Source organism: Vicia villosa, linkage group LG4 (genome assembly GCF_029867415.1).
Source record: "Vicia villosa cultivar HV-30 ecotype Madison, WI linkage group LG4, Vvil1.0, whole genome shotgun sequence".
NCBI classification, from domain to species: Eukaryota; Viridiplantae; Streptophyta; class Magnoliopsida; order Fabales; family Fabaceae; genus Vicia; species Vicia villosa.
In genome coordinates, this window is record NC_081183.1 from 127,586,602 (window position 1) to 127,599,301 (window position 12,700).

Here is a 12,700-nt window from a genome sequence, read left to right on the forward strand (position 1 = left end):
AACCATTGCCTATGGTGTCACCGGTGTATGCTTTCTCACAATACATTTAGGCGACTTTTTATTTATTTATTTGTCATTTAATTTAGGTAACGGTTTTAAACCGTTGCGTAAAATCTAGAATTTAAAAAAAAAAAACCACCGGAACACTTTAAATAAGTGTTTCGGTATGTAATTTCAAACTCCACTTTAAATACATTGAAAACTACCCGAACTTTTTTTTCTAAGTATTCCGCTTTGTTTTTTTTAAACCGGAAAACTTTAAAAAAGTGTTCCGATTTATATATTTTCGGGTGTTTTGATTTTTTTCTGAAATGCGAAGAAAAAATGAAAAAATTTAAAATATGTACTATTTACAAGAGGGTATTTTGGTCTAATTTTTTTCATGTAAGGGTATATGTATAATTGCAGGGGTACAAAGTAAAATTTTCCTTTGATAGGCCAAATGACAGACTTAGGCTTTGAATTTTTTAGCAGGTCAGATTCATGTTTGACAAAGTTATCTTTCAGACTTAGTGTGGATTTAAATTTAACCTTGTCATTATTAAAAATATATTTATGATACATGATATCAAAGTTATCTTTCAGATTATAAAAAACACATTAAAAAAAATTATTTTTTATAGGTAAAATTAACGGGCCCAAACAACTAGGTATAAATGGATTCCTTTCATTTCGGTTAGTAAATTTAAAATTAGCCAAGAAAACGTCTATTTTCTTTCCTTGAAAAAGCTAATGTTAATTAAATAAATTTCAAGTTTTAATTTTAATTTTTATAAATTAATTATTTTAAAATATTTTAAAGAGGATTTTAATAAGTGTGTTATAGGTTTTGTCAAAAAAAAAAAAAAAGAGTGTGTTATAGGTATTGATTAAAGAATTATTAGACTAATAATATGTGCTAATGGTAGTCTAGCCGGCTGATGATGTAATTGGTAGGCCTGGCATTTGACTAGTACAAGCGACTCATGGTTTAAGTTGAAACGAAATCGAACACTGTAACTCAACTATTCCCATGCACAAAGTAGTGCTTATAAATAAATAAGTCATTCATGAGAAAAATAACAAACATCAAGTCTCCATAATTTCATCTCTTGTAAAATCAATCTTTTCATTTTCATTTCACAAGAATTGGTGTCTCTCTTCAATAATATAATGTCCATAAGTTTGCATGTGGTTCAGTCAGGCCCAACAACACTGTTTTCAATCTTCTTAGCAATCCTCCTTCTACCCATATCATGTAATGATTTAGATCAAAAGTATTTCATTCTAGTGAACCAATGCAAATTCAGAGTATGGCCAGCTTCCTTTTCTACCGCTCAAAACACAACTCTTGAAACCAACCACTTTAGTTTAAAAATGTGGGACAGGTCCACTGTTTGGGCTCCTCCAACTTGGAACGGCCACGTTTGGGGCCGAACTCTCTGCAGAACTAATTCAGCCACAGGAGGGAACTTCTCATGCATTACTGGCGATTGCGGTACTGGCAAGCAATCATGTGATGGAATGCGAGACATGCCCCCTGCCACACTAGCAGAATTCCGTCTAGGAAAAAATGGTCTTGTTTTTTATAATGTTGATGTTGTAGAAGGTTTCAATATCCCCATAGTGGTGGTTCCTATTGGTGTTTCTGGTGAGAACGTGAATTGTAGCACTGCAGGTTGCCTTACAAACATTAATAATATGTGTGCAAAAGACAATGGGACAAACACATTTACTTGTTCAACTAATTTGTATAAGATCATATTTTGCCCAGCTTCCAGGTTAGACCATCAAAATTTCTCACTATCTAATATCATTTACACACTTTAAAAATTTAATTAAAAAAGTGTTTGTCTGCTAGTATTGTGAATCAAAATATTACAACAATTTATTCCTACTTTTTAAAGTAAGATGTTTTACACTTTATAAATTTTTTTTATGGCTTTATTTTTAATCAAACGTGAAATTTGATACAAGGCGATTGTTTGAATCCGACCCTCAAAAAAGACAACGATAATAAAAAACATAACTTTTGAACATCATCAACTTAGCTATGTGTGCTTTAAGTTTCCCACTATACCACCCCCTATAAACAATCATGTCTATAATATTCTTCACTATCTAAGTATTATCTACACTATTACCATAGCTTTTATTAATACGTTATTTCCAAACTCCATAAAGGATCTAAGTTGCGGCTAACTTCAATATAGAAGCTCTCCATCCTTTCTCTTTGATACACCAAATTAACCAATTAAGTTCTTCATCCCATTCTTTAGGATATGCTTCACTTGAGTCCAATCAAGTACTTTGGATCAAATAATCGTCACAACAATCATAGAACAAGTGATTTATGGTCTCCTCGTTTGAAAAAAAATCAACTGTTACTGTTACCAACATTCCATACTTGAACAATCTATGTTTGGTGGCTAACCCACCATGGCAAGCAAGCCATAATATCATCAAAGTCTTAGGTCTTGCAGCATTGTAGTGGAATACATTACGCCAAGGCACCTTTGGATCATTTGCTCGCATCAGCTTATACACATCCTTCCTTCTAAACCTATCATTGTTTTGCAACTGATCCCATAATCCTGAGGGATGCACACAATATTCCACGCAATGAGACTCTACTTACGTGAGAACCACAGGGAAATTTGAATTTTAAGTAAAAAAAAACTATTTTCTTTCACATATATTTCAAATTAACTGATGAACTAGAAAAAATAAAATCATTTTTAAATTTTTAAATTGATCAGACAACAAATAACCTTAGACCTATCATCCAGAGAAATAAATAACCCTTGAGAATTCTTTTTTTTTTTTTAGTGAATAATTCTACTGTCAAGTTATTGAAAAATAATATGGATAATTTTAATTCTATTGTCATGTTCCTAAATGTTAATTCAGTTTGTAGCAATGCAGGGACAATAGGAAAATAATTTTAATTCTATTGTCATGTTCCCGAATGCCTTTAACAATATTTCTTTTTAAACATTTTTGTTTAGATTATTAATTTTATTAATTTTTATATTGTAGCATGGGACTTTTCGATCAAAGTGTGAGTGTAGACGACTCATTCACTGCTGGCAATGGGACAAATCAGTTGCTCTCTTCTTCGAGAGAGTTTGCTTTTGGTACTTTGATCATTGTCATTTTAATTATTTTGGGATTCTCCATCGCTATAGTTATAACATTGGTTGGCGCAATTTTTTATTGGTACAACTCAAAGAAGATAAAAAGTAGCACAACCAACAAAAAAGTTGTTGATAGAAATTTGAGAATTTTTTCTTTCAAGGAAATTACAAAAGTAACAAACAATTTTAGGGAAGAATTAGGAAGAGGGTCTTGTAGCATTGTATACAAAGGAAAGGTAGATGTGGATACTTGTGTCGCGGTTAAAAAATTGGACAAGTTATTTCAAGATAGTGATAAGGAATTTCAAACTGAAATGAATGTGATAATCAAAACTCATCATAGGAACCTTGTGCGTCTTCATGGGTATTGTAGTGAAGATCAACACAGGATTTTGGTGTATGAGTTAATGAGTAATGGTACTTTAGCAAGATTTCTTTTCACACCTTTGAAACCAAACTGGAACCAACGAGTTCATATTATCATTGGGATTGCAAGAGGTCTTGTTTACTTGCATGAAGAATGTTGCACCCAAATAATTCACTGTGACATAAAGCCACAAAACATCCTTCTTGATGATGACTACAATGCCAAGATTTCAGATTTTGGGTTAGCAAAACTATTATTGATTAATCAAAGTCACACAAAAACCGGAATCAGAGGAACCAAAGGTTATGTTGCACCAGATTGGTTTAGGAGTGCACCTATCACTTCTAAGGTTGATACTTTTAGTTTTGGAGTGTTGTTACTAGAGATTATTTGTTCTAGGAAAAATATAGAGGATGATACTGTTAGTGAAGAAAAAAGAATTTTAATTGATTGGGCATATGATTGCTACAAGACTGGTAGAATGGATATTCTTTTAGAAAATGAATATGAGGCTGACAAAGATATGAGTAGATTTGAAAAATTTGTCATGATTTCTATTTGGTGCACTCAAGAAGATCCATCTCTAAGGCCACCAATGAAGAAGGTGTTGTTAATGCTAGAAGGGATTGTTGAAGTTGAAATTCCTCCAAATCCCTACTTGTATGGTTCTTCTAATCAAAGTTAGTTCTCTTTAAAATTTAGTTTTGATGTTGCTTTTCACCTTTACTTACAAAGTGTATTTGCTCATTTTGTTTTTCTCTAAAGCAGGGAACATATCACTAAAAAAATGAATATATTAGATCTATATTTTTCTCCCATTCAGCATTGCATGCAAAATTTCTTACGCTTTAAAAAAATATTTGTTCACATTTATTGATATTATAATCTTTAAAGTTTGTAAGACTTTTAATTTACAGTAACTACACTTAGATTTTAACTATCTGCTTATCATATTTTAGATTATAATAATCTACCTAAAGAATTATGGTAAATTTTTAGATAAATAGGACTTTGGAACAACAAATTAGTCTTAGTATATATGGAAAACTTATTATGATAATACAAGATGTTCTTTTGTTTTAATTGAGATCTATATTACCAATTAGAATTAGGATTCACATCACTCTCATGCTCTCCTTCCACATTGTCCATCAATAGGAGAGCCAAAAACATTATCTCTCTTTTATTTCCATCTCCTTTATTAATTTTTATTCTGTATTAAAAAATTCCATATTTCGCATTGATCAGAGGATATTGAAAGAAAATTTAGAAGAAAAATGTGGGTTCGAATCATTGCAGATTAAAGATAAAATAATAATTATAAAACTCTTCTTGTTTCTATTGTTTTAGCCAAACTAGGGCTTATATGGGGTGAATTATTGAATTCATTTTTATTATTTAGGTGAAGGGATCTCTAAGTGTCTGTGAGTTCATTTTGTGACATAAAAATGTACGAGTAATGAAAAAAAAGATAGACTAAAATAAGAAAAAACAAATATAGAATGATGACTAATGAAAAACAAAGATGATAATTTTATTAACACCATTAGAAAAGACAACAAAACAAAAAATAGAAGAAAAAAAAGGAAAATAAAATCTCACTGATCTTTCCATGTATTAGATAATTCCAAAAGTAATGAGATAGAAACTCATGTTAAATCAATATTCTTCATAAAATTGTGTTTTAAGGAATTGTACTCCACAAAATTAAGTCTTGCGAAAGACCTGACTATGGCATAAAACTAGTGTTTTATGTAACTGGACTCCACAATCACAATTGTAACTTCATTATAGTAATAAAATCTTGTTTATTATTAGATTAAATACTTTGTACTTTGAGTTTTATTTAAAATATGATTTGGTGAAGTTAGCATGCCTATGATAACTCCAAAAGACAGTATTCAAATTTCCTACTGTACAGTTATAAAATAGTCACCATTGCCAGTTTTATGAATAAAAAAGTATCATTTTCCAGCTATGTTTTTAAACAAAATGACAAGGATTTGTGGACTGTAGCAACTGAATGATACTGTGACTAATTTAGTGATATGTAGATAAACAGGATTCTACCTCCTTGGATACACTCTACCTCAAATTCAGAACTTGTTCAAAGAAAATTAAGATTTTTTTATCATGTAAAATTATATTTTAATTCGTTTCAAAATACATCTTTGTGAAAGTTAATGGGTTTTGAATAAAGCCAGAAAAGAAAGAATGTACACTTTGAATTAGGAGTATCATTTTATATTATTGATGACTTGATATCTAAGTAAACTCAGGTCCTAAGAGTTGGCCTGACAGTGGCCTAAAGCTGATTGCCAAGTATTAAACAATTGTAGTTCCCAACTATAATTGTAGCTTCAATGTTGAAGTTTGAGAGATCTTCACAATTGCACCATAACAACAACTACAGAGTAGTATTTACCCTGTTGGTATTTGCAACTGTAGTTTAAAACTATTTCAGGTTTTTGGGCTAAACAAACATGGATAATTCAATCATTTCACACTATCACAAAAAAAGAACTCCATGCCCATAAATGCAAGAAAAATCCAACTTTTGAGGTATTATTAGACCTGATATAAAACAAAATTTTGAAAAAATATCAATGACAATAAACAAAAATTTGTTCAAAATTTCAAATAAGCATAGGAAACAAGTTAGCTAAACTAGCTCTAATTACAATGGTACTAAAGATGTATTCAAACAAAATAAGGATCAAGAATGAAATCATTAAGGCTAAAGCACCTGAATACTTGATCGTCACATGCAAGTTTTCTCAGCTGTGCATGCAAGATTGCGTTTTTCCTCGTACAACTTTAATATATAAGAAGATTCGTCAAAACGTTTTATAAACATATCACGGAAATATTTCTCAGGCACCATAAATGGAGAAGTTAAGCTAGCATTCTTTTTTCGCAAACCTTTCTCCATCAGAAATTGCAGTACATGTGCCATCGGAATGATCCTTTTTTTCAAACTTAACGAAAAAATTGTTGGTCCTTTGGTAAGGGCGAGAGCATCCCAACCCAACTGATTGACCCAAAAACTCATGACTGAATTAATTTTAGCAATGGATACTAACATACATTTAGGCTGCCTTTTAAATGCGTCGAGAACATTTTCATCCGACCAGCCCCATTTCTTATAGGCATCGACTTTCTCTTTCCACCGAGTTTTGGTTACTGTTATTTTTGCAGCCAATGCTACACCAAAGGCTGGTTTTGAAGGATTAAAACCCAAATTCTTTAATTCCTCCACCAGCTCCAACATGTCAGGTGTATCCAATATCCGAGGCCGCCTCTGAAGCAATCTTGCAATGCTAGAGTCTAGCACTCCGTTCTCAATTAAGATTCTAATGTTACGCGACACTTGAGGGTGACTAAGTAAAGTTGGATTGTGAACAGCACAAGCAATAGTGTCCTTGTCGGATTGAAGGAATCTATGTGTCAATTCATAGGTTGGGACAATTTGATTCTTGAGGCTTGGAGATAAAACACGGGGTGTTTTAGTGACAAGTTTAACAATGTCGGAGTAAGAGGCGCCTTTGGAGAGAAAAAATTGAAACTTTGGCAACACCGTTTTGGATGGATTGCAGGAAAGGAGATAGGGTCCCTTTGCAATCAAATCGCGTAGTTGGGGTTCTGAGAAACCGTGGTTTCTAAAGAAGTTGAGAACTGAATCAGGTTTTTGGGTGGTCTTGAATTTAACATTGTAAGTGGAGCAGAGTTTGGAAGCAAATTGTGGAGAGAAACCAAAGTTGTGGATGAGGTAGGAGACTGCAAATGAGGTTGAGTCGGAAGTGTTGGTGGAAAAATGGGGAGAAAACGGTGATGTTTGTGGGGAAGTTAAGGGTTTGAGATGGATTAGGGTTTTGTGGCGGCATGTAATGAAGTTGAACATGGTGAAAATTGAAAGCAACGGAAAATGGAAATTGAATAGGATAATTTGTGTTACCTTGAATCTATTCCTGCCGGCGGTGGACGGAGAAAACGGAATCCGATGCATACACAGAATATTTATGTTTCCCGGCGGTGAACGGCGAAAATAGCGACTTCATGGTGCAGCTTGGGTGCCTTCGGCGGAGGTGAATTGAATACTGGTACGGCTACGAGTTTGAAATTAGAAAAAACTAACATGAGACGATTTTATATAATGGAATATTAGAGTTAAGGCTATGTGCGGATTGGTAGTATTAGATGGAATGGATGAGATAGAATGGAATAGTATGGTATTTAATGAATTTCATTGTTTGGATTTACAAATAATGATGGAATGGAACATGATGGAATACATTCCATCTCATTCCATCCAATTCCCTATTTTTTGTTTTATTCCATTCAATTCTTCATTTTTTGTTCCATCTAATTTGGGGTGTATGTGATGTAATGAGAAATTTTAAATAAAATAACCAAACAATGAAGTGGGGTCTTTATTCCGTTCCGCTCAACTCCACTCCGCTCCGTTATCTTTCATTCTGCTCTGTTATGTTCCACCAATTTATGGGTCTGAGTGTTTAACATTCTTCTGATATGGGTTATGCGCCCATGATTCATTTGATATAAGGTTTTAGAAATAAGCGACGCTTGACATTCTAATTTCATTTTATCTTCGAGCTTCTCTCGGTGTCTCCTTTTGTTCACTTAGTTCACAGCCTCAAGTCATTCTTCAAGTTCCTTTTAAGTTTATATCTTTTGTTCATTTATTGTCTTAAGATGTTTCCTTTGAGAACCATGATTGTAGCTTGTATTCAGCTCACTATGAACTAAACCTATTGTAGTTAAGCAATGTGAAATTAATAAGCGTGTTTATGTTATATATTGTATGGTTAGTGCTTGCTTTACCATGTTTTGCGTGTTGAGTCCCGAGTTGGCTTCTCTAGGATTTAGCTGCTGTCTGAAGTTGTGTTCGAAAATTTTATTAAACGTCTTTGAAAAACGTATCCAACCAAAAATGAAAGTTTTATTAGACGTCTTTGAAAAACATATCCAACCAAGAGTCTGCTCTTCTTCCTTGTCCCCAAATTTAAATTTGATTCAAGACCGACGTATAAGGGACTCACCTCATTCATGGTGGAGTGGCCTATTTTTCTTTGCATTGTTTACCTTTTATATATACTTTTAAGGGCTAAATATCCTTTTTTGTCCTTTATCTTGTACTCGAGGTCCAATTTAGTTTCTTAACTTTTAAAAAGACCATTTTGATCCCTTAACTCTACAAATTGGACCACGTTAGTCCTTTTCGTCTACTCTGTTAGTCAATGTCAATGGGTAAGGTTAGGTGGCACTTATGTGGAATGCCACGTGGCTAGACTGACTTTTGTGATAATTTTTTTATGGATTGTTATTGTTGTTCTTGATCTTCATCTTCTTCCTCATTGTATTCCCCAAAATGCAGGACCCAGCAAAAGTATTCCAAAAAAACATTATGACGAGTCTTATCTGAATAGAATAAGGATGCAATGAATTTATGTAGAACCCAACAGAAAAAACATCAAAGCGAGAAAGTATATAATTATGAAAGCAAACTCATATTTCAGAAATACATTTTGTTTTGAAACAAAACATTATGAACAAACAAGAACATCAAATCAAACTCAAATTGTATATTATTAGGCCAAAATTACAATTTTAATTTCAATTCATAATTTCAATATTTAATAAAACCTAACTTCTAGTTTCAATCTCAAATTGGATTCCTAATTCCTACTAATTTCAATCTTCATCTTCATCCCTAATACCCAACACCATCTTTTCCCTTGAACTTAACACCAGCCAACAACACATCATGCAACACCGCCGACGATTTTACCTTCTCTCTCATCACGGGAGCAAAGTAATCTGGCATGGGTAGCGCGAGATTCACCTCTAGTTCGCAAGCAAGAATCTGACTCCAGAGACGTGGCTGTTGATGGCGGCAATGGTTGGCATATGAAGAGATTCTATACATAGTCATTAGATTTCTTTCAACCACACTCTTGTAAGCTTTTCATTCTCAACAAACTAGATCTATTTCAATGTTACCCTTTTCTCTTTCCTCCTTGGTTTTCGTCTTTAAAAGGCAATATCAATTGAAATGGATTCATCAATTTGATTTTTTTTTGTGAGATGAGATTCTTCCATAGACATGGTTGTTGTTTTGGTGAGAAATAGAAGGTGTTGTTGGATCTTCTGGTTTTTACTTTTCATTTTTCTATCCACAATGAAATTTGCAGTTGAGAAAAGGGGAAGAATATTTTAAAACCCAGAAAATCATTTTTAGTGATGGTTTTTCTGTCGCTAAAACGATCACTAAATATCTATATAACACGTCATTTGCCACATAAGCAAAAATTAACACCGTTATTACTATTTGGATGGAAAGGATTAACTTGACACCTTCTGAAAAGTTAAGGGATCTAAATGGTCTTTTTAAAAAATAAAGGATCAAATTGGACCCTAAGTACAAGATAAAGGACGAAAAAGACTATTTAGCCTACTTTGAAGTTTGCGAAAATAAAAAAAAAATCAAGTTATTTATGATAAAAATCTAAAAATCAACTTCATCACAACCTATAAGTTCGATATTTTTATACTACTGGTTGACATTGTAAAATCACACTAATGAACATATAAACCACACATCTATAACATAATTTCAAGTAGCATACCTTTGAGGACTTATCCACACAAACCATCGATGCGACAAAATCAAACTCCAATGCCATTTAATATTAAGCATCAAATTAATTCAGCTACGGGTTAAAGAAGTTGGAAAATAGCCCATTTAGTTTGAACTAATTGAACTAAAGGCTAAAGGAATTCTGAGTTAGAACTTCCCAAGTTCATATTCTGAAAAAAGTAGGAACAAAATTCCAACCTTACAATTATTACTAACTTTAACGGTTTCAAAAGTAAAATATAATTAAAGAGTAATCTAGGAATTAATTTAAAAGATAACATATGAACAAATCCAATACGCAAACCAAACTAGTAATCTGTTGACTTCCGACACTCCAGACTGATATGACAGTAGCACCGACACACAACCAGAACAACCGCGATCCTCTCAAAGGTGGACAAAAAAACTATGATCAACAAATTTGAAAATCTACAGCCACTGCTCTGACCTGAATCGGACTAAAATTAACCGACAACCCCCAAACACCGCCTTGGAGTGACTCCACAACTAACACTTCAGCAGATGCATTTTATTGAATTGTAATGCATCAATGCTTCCTCTAGACTTTTTCTTTCTTGTGAGCAAACAAGATAGGGGCAGGCCTGTTACCAAAGTCAAACCACCATGCACCAACTTGTAATTTTTAATGTTTTCTTGCATCCAAAGGCTCCAAGGTGAACATTTGAGTACCATATAAATATAGCTTGATTGTCCTTTGAAGACACTTGAGGAAAAACTAAGAGATATGGGTGAAAATGTAGCTTGATTGTCCTTTGAAGACACTTGAGAAAGTTGTTGTAAATGATGTTTCCACCGTTGTCAAATGAAGGTGAACGATAATCGAGCTTCACAACTATCCGTTTGTCACCGTAAGGTAGGTGATAATGGATTTCTCTATAATATTGTTGAGCGAGGTGTATTCGTGGAGTCTGAACGTCTGCGTGGGTGTTCTATCATAGGAGTAGGAGACACTTGAGACATACCAACAGATGTTGTACTCATATTGAAACATTTTTGTGTTTGTGTGTAATACGACATTAGAAACCACCATTTTATAAAAGACCTAGGTGAATATGGACCACTCATTTTCTGTCACAGCACGTTCCGTACGTATATCCATGGAATGATGTTAGATATTTTGCTTCCGTAGATGTATCTATGGAAAAACCCATAAATTTCCCATTGAGAGCCTTTCGTAGATACATCTACGGAAGTTTCCCTGTTAGTTTTTTAACAGGACAAAATTAAATAGCAGTAGTAGTAATGAAAGAAAATACAAAATAAAGAGTACAATGTTATAATTGACAAAAAATGATTATATCGCAATGTTAAAGAGTGTGTATATTACACTTTGAAATTAGAAAATACATCAAAAGAACTGTCGCCAGCTAAATCTATTGGTGGTTTCAATTTTGATTTTTCCTTTTCGATGTTATTAAATCTTTTGAATTCGTGCATCCTATCAAGAAAAAAATCGGCCACGTCTCAGCATCTTCGATATGATGAAGCGCCCAATCTGGTGACGTAGGTGGTATGGGGCATCCCAGATTCAAGTAAACTTGCACAAAGTGACTCGCTTTTGAAAGTCATCCAATACACATGATGCAATCATTTGGATTTGTAGGCGGTGCAGTGCGAAGTGGGAAAAAGGTATCTCAAAAACCATAATGCGTCAAGTCAATGCACACCCTATCATACGCGCATGCAATAAGATGTCCCATTTCTGAGAATCTCATCCATTTTGACACCGGGGCGTAAGCGTCCAACCAAGGAACAAGAGCTTCATCAACCGCTTCAAATTTAACTTCCTCTACATATAATCGCGTGTACGATTCTTTATGCGTCTTCAACTCTTGGATAAGTTGATGCCGGAAAAACGTATGGTTATCCTCTCCATTACCAGCAACATCGAGACGGCCCGATAAGCGCAATTATCGTCCCCCGCAACATTGACAATCCGCTCGATGTAAGGGTGCATAAAAACCGACATCTCGTTGATGAATGGATTTTTTGTGTAACAGGCATCTCTTCGCTAATTAGAATTTAGGGAGAAATAGGTTTCGGATGCAGTTTGCTTATGCGAGCTCCTTTGTTTGAATTTGTTTGAGTTTTTTGAGATTTTGGAGTCGGTGAGTCGGGAAATAGTTTATCGACGTGCTCACAATACGAAGGAGCCCGTGTAGTTGAGTTGTCATTTGGTGTAGGCTTCAATTTCTTCGGAGCACCCTTTGTCTTAACCGGTTGAGAAGGCGGTTTCATGTTGGTTGTTTCGTGATATCCAAACTTCCGCAATTGTTCTTTAATGTGAAGTTTCATGTTGTCACCGGCCTTCGAAAACCTCTCTTATATCGCTTTCAATTCGGAAGTAATAGAGATATTTGATTTTTCTTCTTCGATGAAAGCATCATCATCAAGACTAAGTCTTTTCCAATGAGGGATAACTTCGTCCATTTTGATTGACTCACATAGTCTCACCTTTTTAGCAATAAAACAAGCACACGGGAGACCATATGTTCTAGTAATATTGCGACCACACTTTGCGCTATTAGAACCGACAGT

At 33.9% G+C, this 12,700-nt stretch overlaps 2 protein-coding genes across 2 annotated transcripts; one reads left to right on the top strand and one right to left on the bottom strand.

Annotated features, from left to right (window-relative positions):
- Positions 1 to 1,075: 1,075 nt before the first annotated feature.
- Positions 1,076 to 4,313, top strand: LOC131595175 (G-type lectin S-receptor-like serine/threonine-protein kinase LECRK1). Its single transcript, XM_058867464.1, has 2 exons — positions 1,076 to 1,760; positions 3,019 to 4,313. Exons 1-2 carry the CDS (start codon positions 1,153 to 1,155, stop codon positions 4,166 to 4,168), a joined length of 1,758 nt encoding a protein of 585 aa, XP_058723447.1. The 5' UTR covers positions 1,076 to 1,152; the 3' UTR covers positions 4,169 to 4,313.
- Positions 4,314 to 5,189: 876 nt separating this feature from the next.
- Positions 5,190 to 7,706, bottom strand: LOC131595177 (uncharacterized). The gene is made up of 2 exons (XM_058867466.1): positions 6,230 to 7,706; positions 5,190 to 6,057 (listed from the first exon to the last, which is right to left on the bottom strand). The coding sequence occupies exon 1, from the start codon at positions 7,487 to 7,489 to the stop codon at positions 6,245 to 6,247; it is 1,245 nt and encodes a 414-aa protein (XP_058723449.1). The 5' UTR covers positions 7,490 to 7,706; the 3' UTR covers positions 5,190 to 6,057; positions 6,230 to 6,244.
- Between the last annotated feature and the right edge of the window lie 4,994 nt (positions 7,707 to 12,700).

Excerpts from the sequence above, each read along its gene's own strand:
- LOC131595177 (XM_058867466.1), bottom strand. The coding sequence starts at position 7,489 with ATGCATCGGATTCCGTTTTCTCCGTCCACCGCCGGCAGGAATAGATTC.
- LOC131595175 (XM_058867464.1), top strand. The coding sequence starts at position 1,153 with ATGTCCATAAGTTTGCATGTGGTTCAGTCAGGCCCAACAACACTGTTT. Across the intron at positions 1,761-3,018 it reads ATATTTTGCCCAGCTTCCAG|CATGGGACTTTTCGATCAAA; the intron begins GTTAGACCATCA and ends TTTATATTGTAG.